The 19,942-nt window shown below is 40.5% G+C and overlaps 1 protein-coding gene and 1 long non-coding RNA gene across 4 annotated transcripts in view; one reads left to right on the forward strand and one right to left on the reverse strand.

Annotated features, from left to right (window-relative positions):
• The window catches only part of LOC130846643 (uncharacterized), a 172,635-nt gene that overhangs the window by 143,399 nt on the left and 9,294 nt on the right, over nt 1-19,942 (forward strand). The window lies entirely within an intron of this gene.
• NPAS3 (neuronal PAS domain protein 3) overlaps nt 1-19,942 on the reverse strand; it is an 854,881-nt gene that overhangs the window by 45,507 nt on the left and 789,432 nt on the right. For all 3 annotated transcript variants that reach the window (XM_057725005.1, XM_057725007.1, XM_057725006.1), the window contains one exon: nt 17,735-17,853. In XM_057725005.1, coding sequence (XP_057580988.1) covers nt 17,735-17,853 — 119 coding nt within the window. The remainder of the gene's footprint in view (nt 1-17,734; nt 17,854-19,942) is intronic.

Below are 19,942 nucleotides of genomic sequence, written 5' to 3' on the forward strand. Positions count from 1 at the left end.
GGACCTGGTACCCTACTTGTGATGGCCGGTTCCCTCCCCCACCGTTGGCTCTGGGCTTCTGCATGTGGCTAACTCGGGGTGCCCATACCTAAAGGCTCGCCCTGTCGTATCATTGGTTTCTTACATGAGATGTCACATGGCAGTTAATAATTACCCCAAACGAATAGCCCAGTGAGACCTGTGCATATTTCAGGAGGCCCCAAGTGGTCTAAGTCAGCCCTTCCCCACAGGAGTCAAACATCACATCTATGAACCTTTAAGCTCTACAGTTCTATGATTCTTAACAGGGAACGGGAAAAAAACGTAGGAAAAGAACCTCAGAGGAATTTGTGGTATTTGTTCTTGGGGACAAACGGACAGTGAGGATGCTTTGTCATTCTCTCAGATGGACTGTCTGTCTGTGCCTCTGTATTTTTTTAAAATTCAGTGGGATGAGGATGGGGACACAGACCCTAGGATTGCAATGAAATATGGCCTGTCCACACTCTGCTGAAGCCAAAGCCTCATGTTATGGCCGTGGAGCCAACATTCTGGGCCTGACCCCGGCCCACTGCTCCTCCCAACATTTCCCCCTCTCCTGCTCCTCCCGTGAAAGTGAAGTCAGAGAGGAGAGGAAACTAGAATGAATGTAGGACTTCCTTGGCCTCCCTGGAAGGGGAAATGTGTCTTTAACGTCACCCTTTTCCATGTCCCTCCCCTGGCTCCTGCTGCCTAAAGCCTCTCGACCCGACTCTAGCTCTGCTGATACCCGTGATCCCAAATCACACTCTGCTCCATCCCCACCGCCTGCCTGCTTCCTGAGTGCTCACTTTTAAAGAATATCAGAAAGAAAGAACAGCACTTTAATATGAGATGGTACAGCTTTCCTGAACCACAGATGACCGCTGCCTTGGCTTCTTTTATTTACTCCTTCTCTCTCCAGCCTCCCTGCCCCCCTTAGGGGGGTCACGGGGCACCTCTGCGTGCTGTTTCTCCTGCCGTTCACCTTATTGATTACCTTAGTTTCTTTACAGGCGCCGTAATCAGCTCCAGGGTGACCAATTTTCCTCTTTCCAAAAGTCTGAACTGACAAGAGAGACACCCTAACCCCTGGGAGCCTCTTCTAAGCGAAAGGTTTATCCAGTCCCAGGCCTGGAAATTGAGGGAGGCCAAGCTACAGGGATGGATAACTTTTCCCTAGGAAAAGAGAGCTCCAGATTTGTTGCTCTTGTTAAGATGCACATGTGCCCATGCTCTTGGTGGAAAAAAGTTAAAACAAAACAAACAAAAAAAGACGAGAGAGATCAAGTTTGGGAAGTAAAGGCTCAGGGAAAAATAAATTTCTTCCTTTGCCTAAGAAGGGCTCTCCTTGTGTCTGCCAGTTGTAGCTCCTGGAGTTAGGTCAAGGAACCTGTAGATTTTTCTGGATATATATTTTCCTGCTTTGTAGGGTATTGGCTGTACGATCTGATAAGAGCTTTGACTAAATGAAGCCTACGATTTGTATTTCCACAGCCACAAGTGTACTGGCTATTTCTCCTCCTCCGGCTTTCCTCCCCCCTTTGGCTCTGGAAGGTTCATTACTTACAGTTACTGCAGACTCAATCTGAACTGGCCAAAATCAGTGATGGAATTTATAGCATAATAAATGCCCTGCCGCACAAATGCAGTTACACATGAAAGGCTTGGGAATGTTCTTTCGAGCAATCCTTTACATTGTGGGGTGTACTATTTTTTATCAATTTACCAGAATCATCTTAAGCATATTTTGAGAAGTATAATCCTGACAGCTACAGAGCAGATTTTCCCGGAGGCAGGTATTGTTGCAGAAAAACAATATTATTGATAAAAATCTTAGCATATTGGAACTTGGAAGGGAAACTAAATACCTCTTTTTCATTCTTCACACCAATCCTTTAGAGCTCCATTTGCTTAACCTCACGGTGTATTCCACTTTCTCTTTGAATTTTTACATTTATAAAAGTGTTTTAATACATCTCAAAGCACACTAATGAACTGTTCTCTAAGAAGAACCAGCCTTACTAAAGTTGGCTTCGAGAGGCAGGCAGAATTTGAAGAGCACTGAAAAGATAATGCACAGATTGGGGTATCAATGATTTTCCATTTTGAGAGCCTGCAAGTTCTGAGATAACATTGGTATCTGGCCCATTTTTCTTGCTAAGTGCCCATCTTATGGGTGAATCCTGTTTTACAGCGTTCTGATACACAGAGAGTTGAACTTGAGCGTGAGAGACTGAAAAAAAAAAATATCAAAAAGACAGATGGCAGGCCGTCCTCCCCAAAACTCAATTTCATATTATGCATGTGATTGCTAATAGGCAAGCACTAAAAAACAATTTTCCTTGACGGAGAGGAGCTGATAAATTGTCAACATAAAGTTAGACTGTGGTTGCTCCAGCGATCGAAAGCTTGTCTGTGAGTTTGGTCCCATCAAAGTCAGCTTCTTACAACCGTAACAAAATTTATGAATGCATATGTCTATAAAGTGACTGAAAACAACTCCTAATGCATGTGTGTTTATTGTGCGTCAGCTCTGTGTGGCTTTAGCACATGCGAAAAAAACCAAACACACACCCGAACCCATTTTTTGTCCGGTTCTCTTTTCTAGCCTCTGCATCTGATAATGAAAAAGTCAGGAGCCAACTGGGGATGTCATTTCCCCTTCTATCCTGAGAGTTGACTTAAACAAAAAGATCTCTTAAATGGCTCCTGCACGGTTGGGGAGTGTACTCCATGGGGTTACACTAGCTTTGCGGTGACAGAAGTAGATGCATTTGAGAGCAATTGAGAGCATCGATTATTTGGAGGAGAGAAAGATGTTTGAGAAAGAAAAAATAAATAAAATCAAGCAGGTAAAAAGCAACTCACCTACTGATCTGCAACACAAAGCACTGAAGTTTCATGTTATCTTTGATAAAGCCTGTGCAGACACTGCAAAAACAGAGCCAAAGAGATTTTCTGCTTTTTAGTTTTGAAAGTTTGTTTTTAAAAAAGTAATCAGGCAGTCAATCCAGGAATATAAAATTTTATTTTCTGGGGAGAGGGAGAAGAGCGAGGGTGAAAATTTGCCCATATTGAAAATCCAATAGCTATATACTGTATTGGATTTTTAAAAATATCACTTAACATATTGAATATTTGTGTGGTTATCACATTCAGATTTTATGTCATTGGTTGCTGTTCTTCTGAGAACATTTGTTTAATTGCAGATGAACTGTAACTGATCTGACATGCAGAGATCTTACTGGAAAAAGGGATTGGGTACTCAGATAATACCGTTTATATAGGTTGCTACAATTACTAGAAAGGGTGAATAGCTAACCAGCATTAGAAGTAAATACGTTGATGAACAAATAATTTTTTTTTTAGTGAGAAAAAAGTTATCCTTAAAGCCAGGGGTTTTAGTAAATGGTATGTATAAGGGAAACCTTAGGCTGCCTGAAATGTAGGCTTTGCTTATATTGTGCCCAGTACCCATACATTTCCCAGAATCTAGATACCTAACAGTGTACAGACCAAGTAGTTGGGTGACTGAGGTCTGTGTGAGTCTTCCTTTTCTGATTCATTTTGCAACCCAAGATTTCAATGCATAAGGAATTTAGGTTTTTTCTTGAGTTACTGGTTCTAGGAAAATCATATTTCTGCTTTCAGAATGTCTATTTCTACCAGCATCTAAAATTCAAGACGAGGTAAGGGGAGGAAATCCTTGTCCTCAGTATAGGGCAGAATGATGGAAGGAAAAGTAAACTGAGAATTCCAAAAGGAATTCTCTTATCCTAGGGGCTGAGAACAATCTTCTTGGTCTCCTTTTTGGAAAATAGTGATCTTTTTCTTACAAGGAAAGCAAAAAGTTTTGTTAGAATGAAACAGTCTTAATCTTCATTCTTGTTTTCCTGAACACTGATTAGCCCATTGGGCTGGTATTGTACTAAATGGAGACTCCTATTCCCATCTACATTTGCTGAGTTAGATTAGATGTTTTCACTCCCGGTTCCCTTGAGGACCAGATTTCTTTCTGCTCAATGCACTTGATGCCTTCATCTCTTTGCTGATACTATTCCCTCTGCATAGAGTTCCTTCCCCAGGATCTCTTTAGGGTAAGTCTATCCTTTAAGGGCTAGCTAAAAGCATGCTCTCTTTGAGGATCTCTCCTTTTCCGCCAGACATAATCATTTACAGATCTTCTTGGACTTACTGTGGCATTGCATCCTGATAAACGCATCATCAGCTGAAAATATTTTAAGTAGAAAATGCATGTAATACACCTAATCTAATGAATAGCTTAGCCCAGCCTACCTTAAACGAGCTCAGAACACTTATGTTAGCCTGCAGTTGGGCAAAATCATCTAACACAAAGTCTACTTTTAAAGAAAGCGTTGAAAACCTCGTGTAGTTTACTGAATACTGTACTGAAAGTGAGAAGGAGACTGGGTACAGAATGGCTGAAGCGTATCAGCTGTTTAACCTCATGAGCACAGGGCTGTGGCTGCCCAGCATCAGTGAGACCGCTGTATCACATATCGCTAGTCCAGGAAAAGGTGAAAATTCACAATTTGAAATATAGTTTCTACTGAATGTGTACCACTCTTGTGCCATTGTAAAGCTGAAAATTCATAAGTCAGAACATCATAAGTCAGGGACCATCTGTACTTCCTCGCACTGCTCTTGAATAGATCTCTATTATAGCACATCCTGTATTATTGTCTTGGTCATTTCTTTGTGTGCCTGCATAACTCTAGACTCTGTTTTCTGGACCAAGCACTCTATTTTATCCATCTATGTCTTCCTAGTACCCAGTACAGTGTGTAATGCACAACAGGTACACAATCAGTATTGACTGCATGATTGAGTGAAATCAATTCCTAAATACTTGGAACAAAAGGTGACGCTGAAGAATGAAAATTATAAATTGTTCTTAGTTAAAATAGATTTTTCTTTTGATTCCCCAGTTTATTATGGATGGATAAAGCTTGTTTCTGAAAAAGGTTCCATTATGTAGATGGAAAGCTTTGGGGGAAACCACATTCTGAAACTCTGGTTGGAACAATTAAAATTAGTTATTTCATATCAGTCTGGAAGGAACTAAAGGAGATAAGCTCTAGGGTCAGCATATGCCTTGTTCAGCTTTCTTTAAAGGCATGGGGAGTAATAAAGCTTTCCATTTTATCTTCGGTGAAATAATACTGCTGAAATATCACCTCATTTTTGATGTCAGTGATGATTTCTTCTTACCTCCATGATGTCAAAAGGGAATTACTATTATTAGAATGACAGATCACTAATGATGCTGTAAAAAAAGAGGGAGAGCTGAAATCATTACAACCCAAACATCCAACATATCCCTTCTTGTCTGAGCCTCACCGTTTGGAACTTTGTGAACAGCGTCACCCGGCAATATCGTAGCTGTGTAAAAATTATTCTAAGTAGGAAGAAAATCAAGAGCAGGTGCCTATGAATTTTCACTAGCAGAGCACTCGCCTTTTAACATTTTGCGGACTGGATGGCATGATTAGTAGGTGTGATTTATGTTTGCAGGAAGAAGAAGATTCTTTGGGGGTCAAAATGTGTCACGGGCTCTGTGGCATCTCCACTGATGCTTTCCCCAGGAGAGAACCACCATCTGGGGAGGAAGTTTGGACGAGGGGCCTCTCCAGGCTTTGGATTCTGTTTCCCTCTCTGGCACGGTGACAGTACGGTCTGCCGGTTCTGGGCTTCATTCCCCTTTCACCTACTGACTGGCTTGCTGTCCATCCATGTTGACTGCTGAGGTCTAATTCACTGCAGGTGACCTACAGGGCTGAGGGCTTGAGAACACGGATGTATTAGGCACCACCACTTTTGTGTCCTAGAGCTAAAATCCACAAAACGTAACATTCCTCCACTGTGCCAAAGTGCTGGGATCCGGCTACTGTGGGTGCTTAGGCAAACTGTATCACTCTCCTGATCTTTCCGGTGCAGAGAGAGAAAAGATATATTTCAGAGAGGAGATAGTAGTTTATTACAAAATAACAACTTAAAACTGTTTTACATTTCTATGCTACCTTTCTTTGAGGGGTTTGACAATTATGATATTAACTCCACTTATCATTAAAGAACTCAAGGACTTCCTCTGCCTCTAGGGCTATTCCAGGCAGGTTAAAAGATGCATTTCCCTTCAACTGGAAACTTACGACCATTTCAGACAATAATAAGCCAACTGCAAAAAAAATTAAAGGGAAGAAGAGACAAATTTAATAAGAACATGATACTGTGTGTTATTTGGCATTAAAAGAGAGGTGCGTACGTATTGCATTAAAGCGAGTAAGGAAAAGAAATTTGTCACTGCTCATGGAATAAGGCAAGAGAGTATTGCTCTCAAGTCATCATCTTACTTTTGCCCTCAATTTAGGATCTAGATAAATTTCTCAGAGTCTAGTCTACCCATAGGACAAGGTATAAACTTGACTGAGCTCTCCCTAAGGATTACAAAATCCTCCCCAGACCCCTTCTCCCTTGCTGCAGTGATTTGGTTAAATGTTTCCCGGAATACTTCTCAAGCCATCACTGGGCACGAGGTAATATGGCAGCTCTTGGCAACTGTGTGGCCTTTGTTGGAACTTCCTGGCAGGCCTTCACCTCTCTTCCCAGGAGGCAGGGGCTGCTCCTATTAGGTGGATCTTCTATTCCATCCCACCCAGAGTATCCCAGAGCGGCTTTCACCCTAATGTAGAGCGTGTACTCTAGGGAGGAGGTAGAGTGTACACTAGGGAGGAAGTAATCGCAACCATCAAATGACTAAAGAACACTGAAGGCAAGTCCTATTGTTTCATTTCTAGCAAGGAAACAGAAGCCCAGAATAAGCAGGCTGTGTGTCCAATGTTGCATAGCAAGTAAGCAGTGATGCGCTGGTAACCGGCTGAAATGCTGAATCCCCTCACCAGGTGTGCCACTCTGTTCTCATGACTTCTACAAGTTTGAAGGGCATTTAACAAGGAGCTGTTGAGAACTGTTAAATATATTCAGAACTACCAAGTAATAATCAAGTGACTCTTGATTGTACTTCCAGAGTTCTAGACACTAGAATTGGGTATAAGTGGGGTACAAGTTAAATACATGCTGAATTTTAAAAAACTGAACATGATAGCATGAAAAATATGTCATGGAATATGTCAACCATTAGTGAAGCCTTTCTGAAAGGAAACTGAAGAAAACTTCAATTTGTCTTACTTAGCAATAGGGCCTGGAAACTAAAAAATTATATAATTCTATTGGCTGAATATTTTCATCTCTATATTCCCTTTAAAGGACAAGAACATTGACCTAAGGAAGGAATATGTTCTGGCCTTAGTACAAATGATGTCCAGTATTTATAAATGCATTCATTTTTTTAAACAAATGGTTATTGAATTTCTACTGTGTGACTGAAACTAGTCTAGATGCTTCAGCTTACACTGGTGGAGGAGATAAATTATATACAGACAAATTAAAGAAATTGTTAGATTGTAAGTGCTATGCAGAACAACAAGGCAGCAGGATAAGGCAGATGACGGGAGACAGAGGGTGTCTTGCTATTTTATAGGGGGTGGTGAGGGAAGTGACATTTAAGCAGAAAGCTGCATGAAACGTAATTGGGACCCATGAGTATATCTCAGGACAATATAGGAGGTGTAAATACTGCTACCAGTCAAACGATAACTTATACGGATTTCTTCTGTAGACCACTGCCAGCAATAAGCTGAAAGTAGTGTTTCCAACATGGCAACTTAGAAATATCCACTGTCCACTGATAGTTCAGATTAAACACACACACACAGACACACTCACACAGTTAAGGCAGCAGCCCAAAGTCTCTCTCTCTTGAATATTACTACAGAGGCTTGAAAACATTATAGAGATGATTCTTTCATTTAAATCAGAGTCTTTCAACTCAAAGCACTTTGCAGTGAGGCCATTCTTTTAGTCTGATAGTGGAGAGCCTTCATAGAGCGATGGGAAAATGAGATTATACCCTTGTCCCCTAGGAAGTCACTACAGGAGAAGACAGGAACTCCAGGACCCTGGCTCTTTTCCTGTACTTGGAATGAGTCAACCAAATCTGCTCTGGAATGTCATATATAGTACCTCTGAGATAAAGTTGGGCTCAAGTCACAGTGGTGGTCTGCCTTCCTCAGAGGGTTCAGTTTATGTGTATGTAGATGCTTTAAGCAAACTGTGGAGCCTTGTAGGCTTGCAGGAGCCTAGGAGCTTCATTTATTCCAGAGATCAATAACATCAAATAGGCCCTGCCCCTACTTCGTTTCTTGCATTAAAGGGCTATATTAGTCTTGCCATGATGCTAGATCAATTCCAAAGAAAACCATTCGGTCTGTGTTTCTTTTGTTAAAGGGACAGATGACGTATTTCAGTTATATTTTGTATCTTATATTCAAATCAATATTCAGGACACTTAAGCAGGGAGAAATTTCCCAGAAATAAATGCATTTTCTATATTCAGAAGAAATCGTTTATTATTCTAGAGCACACATAACTTCCAGGAGACAATCTGAACTATTATTGATGGATTACTACTTTCCATAGTTATAGGTGCATATGCAGAGGGGTAGAAGTTAAGGCTTTGGACTGTCTAGCTCAACCTTTATCAAACTCCTAATGAGTTTCATAAACATGAAACTTCACACATTGACACATATCGTGCGTTCACCATGGACCAGGCATTGTGGGAGCACTGACTGTATCTGCACTACCCACTTTATTTCACCATAGTCTTATGAAGAGGTTCTATTGGTACTCTCACTTGACAGGAGAGGAAATAGAGGCTTAAAAAAGTTAAACAATAACTTAAAATCATCAAGTCAGGAAAGGCAGGACCAGGTCCAAATCCTCGGCTGTTGAACGTCACAGCCTATGCGCTTCATCAGTAAGGTAGTTTTGAGGCAAGGAAGGTCAGAAAAGGAACGTATCTGGAAGCCCTTGAAATCTGCAGAGAGTTAGGTAACTGCTGCTTTGGACCACGGCATCAACAGATTACTTTAGGGAAACAGAAATAGTGGACCTTTGAAGCTGTTGCATTGTATCAGAGTGCGGAGCCTGAAAATGCAAGGAACTGTGCTTATCTTTACTTTTTAGTTCTTAAGTCTGTTTTTTCTTTCTGTTAAAAATCTTTTTAATTGGCCGAAGTCTCATAATAGATGATATTGTAAAATCTATTAGATTGAGAATATACTTTCAAAGAAATTATGATAATTTTGGAAGGGCATTCGTTAAATGACCTTATGTACAGAAAGGTGGTTAATTTTTGCATCACTTATGTCATTTTCAAACTGATCATCATTTTCATTATTCTTAGCTAGCAAAGACTCAAAAACCACAAACTGAAAAGATCTAGAACTATGCAAAAATGGTACGCTCTTATTTGTCTACCTGCTTTCTCAAATCTGTATAATGGAAAATGAAGTACCTGTAAGTTAGCAACATACTTGGGCTACAGTTACTGACATACTTAGGATTTATAGACACTTCACAGAATGGCTAGTGATTATGCCTCTAGTTGGTAAAACAGCTAGCTGATTAGTCCCGGCAGAAATGACATATCCCAAGCTAGAACTACTGTCATGCCTTGGTAATGGGAAATAAATTCTTAAAGATCAGAAACAATGTCAGTTATATTTAAAATGACACTGGAAACCACGTTGTAATGGACAATTGTGCAGAGGTGAGCCGGGACTAAAATGAGATAATAGGATTTTAAAATTTTGATTTTATTGGTTCTCTCCTTTATTTGCATTTTTCATCAGGACAACCTCTGCCTGTAAGTTCTACCCTGGAAGTTTTTTTTTCCTTCAATTTATTCTGGGTGTCTGGGTTGATTGAAAGGCAATATATGCGTAGTCTTAGAAAGCCTGAAAGGGTTGACAGAATTTTGGGTCTTCTCTGAAAATTCATCTATTGATTTGACAAAGTTACATTTTGTGAAGCTTGGAATACCACAGTCGTCATTTCAAGAAACACAAAGCTGAAGCAAAGGCTTCAGGAGAAGCATTGATATGTTTGGATGCCTGGAACATTTCTCAATCTCAGACTGGAAGAAACATCCAGATGGCTTCTAGTCTGTCCACGCTTGTCTAGGAGGAGAGACTCCGAAGTGATGAGTTTCGTGTACGCTCTTAGAAATCTCCAGAGAAGGACCACCAGCCAGTTGTCCCCTACATTAGTGCTGGGCATACCTCCAAGCTAAAATTGTCCCAGTACAATTAAAACTCACTGCATACAATTACCCTCTTGGGCAAAGAAAGAATGAGCCCTCCCATAACAACGCTTAACATATTTTTAGCAGTCTTTAACAAATCATGGCGTTGAGCCAGAAGGCAGGATATCACTGAATACTGTTCAGTTTTCAGAGAGAGTCTCAAAATATTAATATCCAGAATAAAAAGTCTTGAAAGGTGATTTAATAGAAAGAGAACGGTGATCACCAGATGCCAATATGAAGTCATGATGAACAAGTGATGCTAAGATGACTCTTTTTTTTCTGAAAGGAATTCTCAACTGATGGCTCAAGGGAATGCTGTAGATGTGGTCCATTCTGATTTTCATAAGGTGCACTGGTAAAGAGTAATGGTATCCTAGCAGGCAAGGTGGAGGAAGGGAAGCCCGATCACGGTATAGTCATTTGATCACATCTAAAAGGTACGGATGTCAGTGAGCAGGTTCTCCAGTGGTATGTTACAGGGCTCAGTACTGTCAACATTTTCACTGCTATCTCAGAAAAAAAGCATGCAATTCAACTAAAAGTTACTGAATGGCAACTACATACAGCATACTGTGCTAGATGCTGAGGGAAGAAAACAGAATAAGAAAGCACCCACTATCCAATGAAGTACATGGGAAAGAAGAAGGAATTTGAAATTGGAGGACCTGGATGTTTCTCTCAGTTTTACCATTTACATGACTTCAGGCAAGTCAGTTCATATTTCTGTGGCTCAGTTTCACCTATCTTCAAAATTGGAAACAGAGATAATTACCTAAGAGAATTATTGTGAGGTTCACATGAGGTTATATAAAAGTGCTTCATAAAATGGAGAGAAGATAACTGAGCCTGTGTTGTCTCATTTGATCTTCAGGAAGATTCTTTGGATTACATACTATTAATAGTTTAATCTTACAGGTGAGATACTGGAGGCACAGATAGCTTAAGTAAAAACGAAAAATGAGCACAGAGGAGAAGGGACAGGCACATTGGGGGAGATGCAAAAAGAAGTGATATTTGAGTGCTGCCATATTGGTTGAGTAAGAGTTTTCCAGGTGGAGGTGTGGCAGAAAGGCATTTTAAGAAAAAAATATCATGGCCAAAACATAGCAGTGTGAATATGCAAATATATCTCAGGAAAGATGATTGGACTGATTTTCTTAGAGCACCAGTATTAAGAGTTCTAAGAAAGAATGATAGAGATGGTGGTAGGCGAGGACCAAATTCTTGAATATGTCAGCACTAAGAACCACTGAAGACTTAGGAGCAGAGAAGATCACTGAGACTTCGGGAAGATATTCCATGGAGCAGAATTCAAGACAGAATGGAGAAGTAAATTTTCTGGGAGGTGATTTGGGATTTTCTCACAACAGATCCAGGAAAAGGCATTAAACTGGGCAAATGGCAACAGAAGCAGGTGGATTCAACCAATCTCAGCAGCACATTAAAGTGGCAGGTGATCAAGAGGGAGGGGTTGATATCTTAGTATTATAGACTTGGTTTAATAAGAATTAAACCAAGAACTAAAATTCCAGATGGTTGAAACAGTAGTAATTCTCTTCTAGTTTGCTATCATCTTGAGTCTTGACAGTGTACCATTCAATCCGGAATACGTCTGCATATGAAAAGCCTTCAACTCTAAAACTGACCCAGCTGTGATTTTGATATTGGAAATCCTAGTGATGCAACTCTGTTGCACACTGAAGTGAACAGGAAACAAAGGGGGACCATGTGCTACAGAAAATAATTCTCAACTATAGACGGAATCTTTTAATACTTGATATTAGTTTTATAAAAAATATCTTCTGAGAAATACTTTTTCAGAAGATTATGTGCACGTGGGGATGAAAATGTAAATCTTCACTTTGTCCTTTTGTAATCTAGGAGTTGATGTATTTTGTCACAGGACTGCATTATGTATTATTAACACTACATGGACAAGAGGGAGGGAGAAATGAGGAGGAAGGAAAGGACTTTTGTGATATTGGTGAAATATGTTCTGGGGGACTTGATTTCTTAATAAGTACCAAAGATGTCATCCTATTAAAAAGGCTTTTGTAACCTGAAATCACTGGATACAGTTCAGGGATTCAAGAACTTCCTGATGGAAAATACATTTACCTTGGGAGAGGTGCTACAGATTTCATCCAATCCTTAAAGGCACCTATGATGCCTCAAATAAAACAAATCACTGTTAAAATTATGGAAGTGCCTGAATCTACAGAACAGATACAACCATGAATTTAAAAAAATGAACAAGAGAAGTTCCTAATTTAAAAGACATCTATGTTTGTGGGCTTAGAAAAGACAAAAGAACTTCCTTTAGCTAATGAGGACCCTCTATTATTTTGCTTTTGTTACGTCATGTTTAGACATCTATAGAGACTCTTAAAGCTGAATTATATCAGCAGCCCGAATAAACTAGAAGCTACAATGTATTTTCTCTATTATTATTTATACTTCGAGTCTTTATACCATAAGGAGGTTGGATAGATTTCAGAAATCATTTAGCTCAACACGTAGCTACAGGCGAATCCATAGCCAAATCATCCCAGATGGGGGATTGTTTATTCTTAAGTATCTGGAGCTCCCCTAGCCTCCCTTAGTAATCTGTTCACATGTGTCAGAGCAGGAACTCCCAGAACTTGAGGATTTCCAAGGAGTCATTCTCAGCACTGTATAAACATAACAGAGATTCTCTGTCTGTATTTCCCAGTCTAGGATGTTCTACCATGTCTTGAGAGGTAGGACATCATCATGTGTGTGGATTAATACTCTAGAAATGACAGTGGTGCTGAAGGGCGTTTAAGAAAAGGTTATAAAATGGACAGTCCCACCCCAAAGGAAACTATCCTCCAAAGACAGGAGGTAAGGAGGCGAGCCTATGAGTCTTCCCTTCTCTAATTTCCCTGATTACATTATCTCCTTTTGCCCTCTGTGCTATACCTAGGAAGTGCCGCCAGACCTAGACCTAACTAAGAAGGCAACTGAAAGCCCTGTTATGTTAAGACATGTGGCCATCAGTGAGATCTAAACAACAAGGAAGCCCCTGAGGCTTAAAAAGTGGCTGGTCCAGATCACGTGCCACTGTGCATTTCAAAGCAAATGGGGACGGAGACAGGGGATGTCAGCTCACGACTAGGAAACTTCATCGGAGAAGAGAGGGCAACTTTCCTGAGGACTGGGGTGTGGAAGCAACACCAGTTTATATCCCACTCTTTACCTGAATTAGCAGATCCAGATTGATGCTTCTTTGGCTAGAATTCTTGGTCACGGGTATTTGAGTGGGTATCATATACCCTAGAAAGGAAGGTAAATCTCTCTAAATCTTAGGAAACTAGTGCTGTGGAATATGCTGAGCACCAAGGGAAGGTCTTCATCAGGCAAGAGGTTTTCCTTTTAAAAATTTAGATTTATTTTTCCTTTGTTGAGGTCCAGTTTGTGCTGAGCCCTTCCTTGGACTTAATCCGTTAAGCAGTGAAGCAGAAGTGTGAACAGAGGAGGCTCTGGAGCCTAAATGCCTAAATCAATCCTGCCTCCTCAGAGCTGTAAGACTGAATATGGGCAAAGTATTGAAGCTTTGAAAGCCTCAGTTTCACCACCTGCAAAATGGGCATAATAAACAAATGTAAAGCTTGAACAATGCCCAACACAGAGGAAGTTTTTATATAAAGTTGTGGGGATGAGGTAAAATAAGTATAAAGTGGCATGGTACCTGCCAGTGTTCAATAAGTGGTACTTCTGCTACTATTATTACTGTCAGTGACAACAAAGATGACACTAAAAAGTGATGGAGAAAGTCAGAACAGCCCATGTGCCAAGGTCACAGAGAAAATGGAGAGAAATTGCAGTGACCTGCACTGAGCAATGCTTAACATCTTGAATCTTTAACTAAGGGAAAAGAAAGAAGCAAACAATAGTAATAAATTAAGGAGAATATTGGGAGTATGGAGAAATTATCATTGCTGTTTCTTTTTATTTGTGTTTATTGTGTGGTGGCGGGGTGATTACCAGTTTTATTTGAATGTTTTATAAGCTGTTAGACTTATTTACTGAGAACAAACAGATAAACAGGGATGTTATTCAGCTGTGTCATGTCACGGCTTCTCATCAGCTCTTCCACTAACTTCCAGACAAAGTTAATTAATGAGGGAAGTTCACTGTGGAGGAGGAGTGGGGAGAGCTGGATCTGTCGGATGATTCTTCTTATTGGGGGAACAGTGGATGAATCAACTCTCGTGTTGGCAGTTCTGGGAGGGAAATAAGCATTGGATGGAGACTTTCAGATATCTTGAGAAAGATGTACTGTCAGGAGAGTAGGATCACTTTAACATTATATAATTTGATAGAAACTGGAACAGCTTCTAAATCTCTTCTAATCCTGGATGTTCAAGGTTATACTTTTTAAAATTTTGTTTCCCTTCTTAGTCCTAAACCAGAGGAGCTCCAGAAACACTCTACTTCTGTTTGTTTTCATGGAAACATGTTTTCATTCACCTCTCATAGGTGACATGTCACCTCCTCAGGGAGACCTTCTGTGACCCTATATAAAGTGGTCCCCACCAGCCACTCCCTCACATTACCTTGCTTCACTCCCTGCCTAACAGTGTGGCTTAGTGGTTAAGTGCAGGGAATGTGGAGCCAGACTCCTGGAGCTCAAACCCCAGCTCTGTCCCTTCAGTGTCTGACCTTGGGTGTGTAATTAACCTCTCTAGCCTTAGTTTTTTCATCTGTAAAATGGAAACATTGAAAATACTTTCCTCCTGGATTGTCATGAGGACTAATACACATAAGCTGTCCCACGCTCAGCATATTGTAGTGCGCACAGATGTTAGCTACTGTTTTAGCCTTCCTCGCTCTCGGGAATCACCTTCTTCATTTATTTACTCATGGTCTCTTTCCCCGCTGTTTGTTAGCAGTTCGTAGGGACTTTCTGTTGTTCAATGCTGAGTTTAGGATCTTGAACAGGCTCCATATTAGGAGTTCAATAAACATTTGTCGAAATAATGAATGAATGTTCTATCAACATTTATTTAAAATTAGCTTCTCCAATTTCAGACCATATAGCAAAACAGCTTGACTGAGCTGCCTGAATGATACGACAAACCAAAATAACCCAAGCCACTTAGTCTCTGGCCTAGACTGAAACTCAAACTATTTCTCTATATTATTATTATCATTTTTACCATACCTTCCACTTTTGGGCAAAGCTAAAATGTTGCAGAGCTTTACAGTCTCTAGTTTGTTGCATGAAAATAAGAATAATTTTTTATTGGTTTTCAGAAAATTAAGTTACCTAATGATACTGAATTACACTAGATATTGCTTTTTCAAGATATACCTCACCTCTTCCACCCTTCTTCCCTTCTGGGATATTCTTGCTACAAACCAGTAAAAACCAGGAAAGGTGAAAAACAAATGCTGACATAAAAGTTGGAATGACAAGAATGCATCTTTCAGAGTAGCATAGACATATATACACTACCAACTGTAAAATAGATAGCTGGTGGGAAGCTGCTGTATAACAAAGGGAGATCAACTCGATGATGGGTGATGCCTTAGAGGGCTGGGACAGGGAGGATTGGGGGGAGTAGCGGGAGGGAGGGGATATGGGGATATGTATATAAATATAGCTGAGTCACTTTGGTGTACCTCAAAAGCTGGTACAAGAGTGTAAAGCAATTATATTCCAGTAAAGAGCTTAAAAAAAAAAAAGACTGCATCTTTCTAGCATTAAAATGACAATAATCACTACACCTACAGTTTGCTTATAGAATTCCAAACTGGCTAAGACTACACAGCTAACAACTAATAAATGTCTAGTGTTTCAGTGAGGCAGAAAAATACGAAATGGTCCTAGAGTCTGTTTTTTTTCCTCCGACATATCCCTTTGTGACTGGCCAACAAATCCCTCTGTAGGTGAGCTACAGCACACGGTGCGGCCCAGGTGCCTCTTCCTTGCTTCGAACCCTGTTAAAGGTTAAGGGTGTTCCACGTGTGCCCTTCGGGCTGTAGGACAACTCAGCTAAAGGTCGTCCTTAGAAGGACCTGCTTTGTCACCGCCTTCCTTTTTACAGAAGAATTAATGTCAAAGAAAATGCCTGATTCTGACTTTTCTGCAGCTGGTAGCGTCCTTATGACTTATATAAGGTTTTTTTTAAAATAAATTTATTTATTTATTTAATTAATTGGCTGTGTTGGGTCTTCGTTGCTGCACACGGGCTTTCTCTAGTTGTGGCGAGCGGGGGTTACTCTTCGTTGTGGTGCATAGGCTTCTCATTGCGGTGGCATTTCCTGTTGCAGAGCACGGGCTCTAGGCACATGGGCTTCAGTAGTTGCGGCGCATGGGCTTCAGTAGTTGCGGCACATGGGCTTCAGTAGTTGCGGCACATGGGCTCAATAGTTGTGGCTCACAGGCTCCAGAGCACAGGCTCAGTAGTTGTGTTGCACGGGCTTAGTCGCTCCGCGGCATGTGGTATCTTCCTGGTGCAGGGCTCGAACCCATGTCCCCTGCATTAGCAGGCGGATTCCTACCCACTGCGCCACCTAGAAAGTCCCTTATATAAGGTTTTTAAAGCCTGATTAAGAATGACCGTTACCATCCCCAACAAGGCTATAGCACTGTCCCACAAGCAGTGGGCTACTGGAAGCTTTAGACTCTCCAGTGGGGAAAGGTCATGCTGGCCACAGTGACAGTACATCCCATTTGTTTGCCCTCCTCATATAATAAATATTGTTTGAGAGATTGGTTAGTGTGTTGTAAAATTGATAAGATTCAGGTTGCCAAAGGCATTTCATGCATTTCATAGGTCTTAATTTACGTTGCTATAGTAACTGAAATGTTGGAATTTCCCAAGATTAGAAAGCTTTTATATCCTTAAACTTAGAATGGTAATAATGTAGAGTATGATTCTGCACTTGATCTCTGCTGGTGTGCGGAACATATTTTCTGTATGTGGAGTGTTCTATCTATGCTAAGGTGTGACTGAATATTCAGTCACTGTAATTTCAAAATTAGGGTTTCTTGTCAGAAGATTGTCCAATCCGATTTTCATTCGTTCACATGTATGAATCTTGGTGGCCGAAATGTTATTAAAATGGACAGTCTTTCTCTAAAGAGAAATGGGGGATTGGAAGGGGGAGGTGGGAGAAGCGGAATTCTTGCAGCAGTAGATCTAGAATGGTCATCTGAAGGAGCGATGTGAATCTGGCTCACCTTCTCCATCAAAGTGAATTTCTAGCCTGTGCTGGAGCACTTGATGCAGTATTAACATGTGTTTTCAGCAAAGACACTTTGCGGAGGCATTTAGGGCACCAGCACTGTCCGAAGGGAGAATGAGAGGCATCATGAACCCCCTGCCTTGACACAGGCAGGTAACTAAGAGCCCTGTGGGCTGCTCGAGATCACATGTATTCATTATATGGACCCAGAGCAGCTGGGAAACTCAGTGCAAATGACCGAGGATGGACCCGAGACAGAAGTCTCTCCCCTGCTGGAGCCCAGCTTACCTTATATCCTGATGATTTGATGTGCACGCCGCGTTTGGTCAGAGTAGATTTCATTCGGATGAAAAAGGAACGCTCAAGGGTGTTGTCAGTGGTTAGCAGACTGGGGCTGGTTGATTCCACTGAAGAATACAAAAATACATATACATGATTTAGACCTCTACACAGCCCCTCTCAGCTACTGCTCAGGTGCAATCCTTGAGTTCACTAAAAATAAATGACTGATGGGTGCTAAGAGCGTAGTAATCAATTTACCTCATTTAGAAAATGTTTACTTTGCAGAAAATAAAAAAGAAAAATTAATGTATCCGAAAAAACTCCATTGCAGTTTCTAGCAGGAGCTTTTCAGGCCTCTTAAGTTCCAGCAGCATCCCAACTGGGGTCTGATAGTAAGTAACTGTAGCACATGCTAAGGCTTGGCCGGTGCACATGGAGAGAACAGTCACGAAGAAAAGGACTCTAGAGAATTATGGGATCAACCAAGACTCAGGCAGAGATGCTTCTGATGAGAGTAAAGGATGACTTGCTTTCTGTTCTCCCTGCAAATCCCTTCTTGGATCAGTTGCCTACTGGGGAGTTCTGAGAACCATGGCACCATCGAGATTGGGCAGCTCCACCCTGGCCTGTGTCCTTGCCCTTCTGAGCCAGTTTCCTTCACTATGGGGAATAAGAGGCATGAGGTCTTCTCAACCAACTTGAGACAGAGGGCTGAGAATGGGATACACAGACAGAAACAAAAATGACTCCCAATAGCAGCTTCCTCTTCCTGTCACTCGTGGCAGCTCGTCTCCTGCTCTCATCAGAACAGAAAACAGTGCCTGTTTACTTCTTTGCTTCTGATAGGAGAAAATCATAGTTTCTTCTCTTAAGCAAGACAGCTACTCTTTCCCTTTAAATGTATTTAGACTAAGCAGAATATGTTTTGACTTATGAAACTTAAAATGGTAGTCTGCAGTCTTGCGATCTAAAAACCACCTTTATGCAAACAGACCAGAAGGCAACACAAATCTATTTTCTTTAAAAATAAGCATCTAAGGTGGACTTCCTAGGTGGCTCAGTAGTTAAGAATCCGCCTGCCAATGCAGGGGACACAGGTTCGAGCCCTGCTCTGGGAAGATGCCACATGCTGCGGAGCAACTAAACCTGTGTGCCACAACTATTGAGCCTGCGCTCTAGAGCCCATGAGCCACAACTATTGGGCCCATGTGCTGCAACTATCGAAGCCCACGCGCCTAGGGCCCATGTTCCGCAACAAGAGAAACCACTACAATAAGAAGCCTGCGCACCACAATGAAGAGTAGCCCCCACTCACAGCAACTAGAGAAAGCCCTTGTGCAGCAACGAAGACCCAATGCAGCCAATATATAAATTAAATAAATAAATTTATTAAAAAGTTATATAAAAAAATGTGTCTAAGGTGTTTTATAAATTTAAGTATTTTCCTTGAAAAGAAATTAATTTGGGGGTTTTAAAGCCTAATAATACTCTAATTTTACTCTTCTAAATTAGTACTTTATAGTTGCTCTTATTCTAAAGTAAAAAAATATATATATATATATATCCAACAGCAAAACTGAATTTCTTTTGAGCAGCCCTACATGAACACTAATTTTTTGGGGGATGAAGGTAAAGAAATATGTATAATAAAGAGATTTAAGAATTAAATAGGTGTGAAAATAGCTATTAAAACACAAAGAAAAATAGGCAAAACAAGCTTTTAAATTTTAAATTATGAAACTTAGTCCATATATTTCTAAGGGAAAGAAACATCTACTTTTATATTAAACTTGATGCTCAGATGAAAGAAAAATGAGAGCTACTATAATAATAGAAGACTTGCTATTTGTGGTCTAGGGCTTTTCCTGTATCATTCTTATCTTAATATGACTATATTTTCCTATATTTACAGCATTGCTATTCTGGGGTGATGGAACCACTGACAAGTGTCCCTTCTTATGTGTCTCTCTTAAGATTTTCTTCTTTTTTTTGTCTTCAAGAGCACGGATCTGATGTCATTTTAAATGTACAGCTTTTTATCACTCGAGGGAAAAGCAGAGCCATGTTATATTTAGTACTTTCATTTCTTCTGATTAAATATGAATTACTATGAAATTTTTCTCATCATCTAACACGCCATAATACGCCAACAGCTTTTTAATACACTATATAAGCACAAACTTCTGCTCTAAGAGTTTAATTTGCCCCTCTAAT

The sequence above is a fragment of the Hippopotamus amphibius genome, chromosome 2 (genome assembly GCF_030028045.1).
Source record: "Hippopotamus amphibius kiboko isolate mHipAmp2 chromosome 2, mHipAmp2.hap2, whole genome shotgun sequence".
In the NCBI taxonomy this organism is placed as follows: Eukaryota; Metazoa; Chordata; class Mammalia; order Artiodactyla; family Hippopotamidae; genus Hippopotamus; species Hippopotamus amphibius.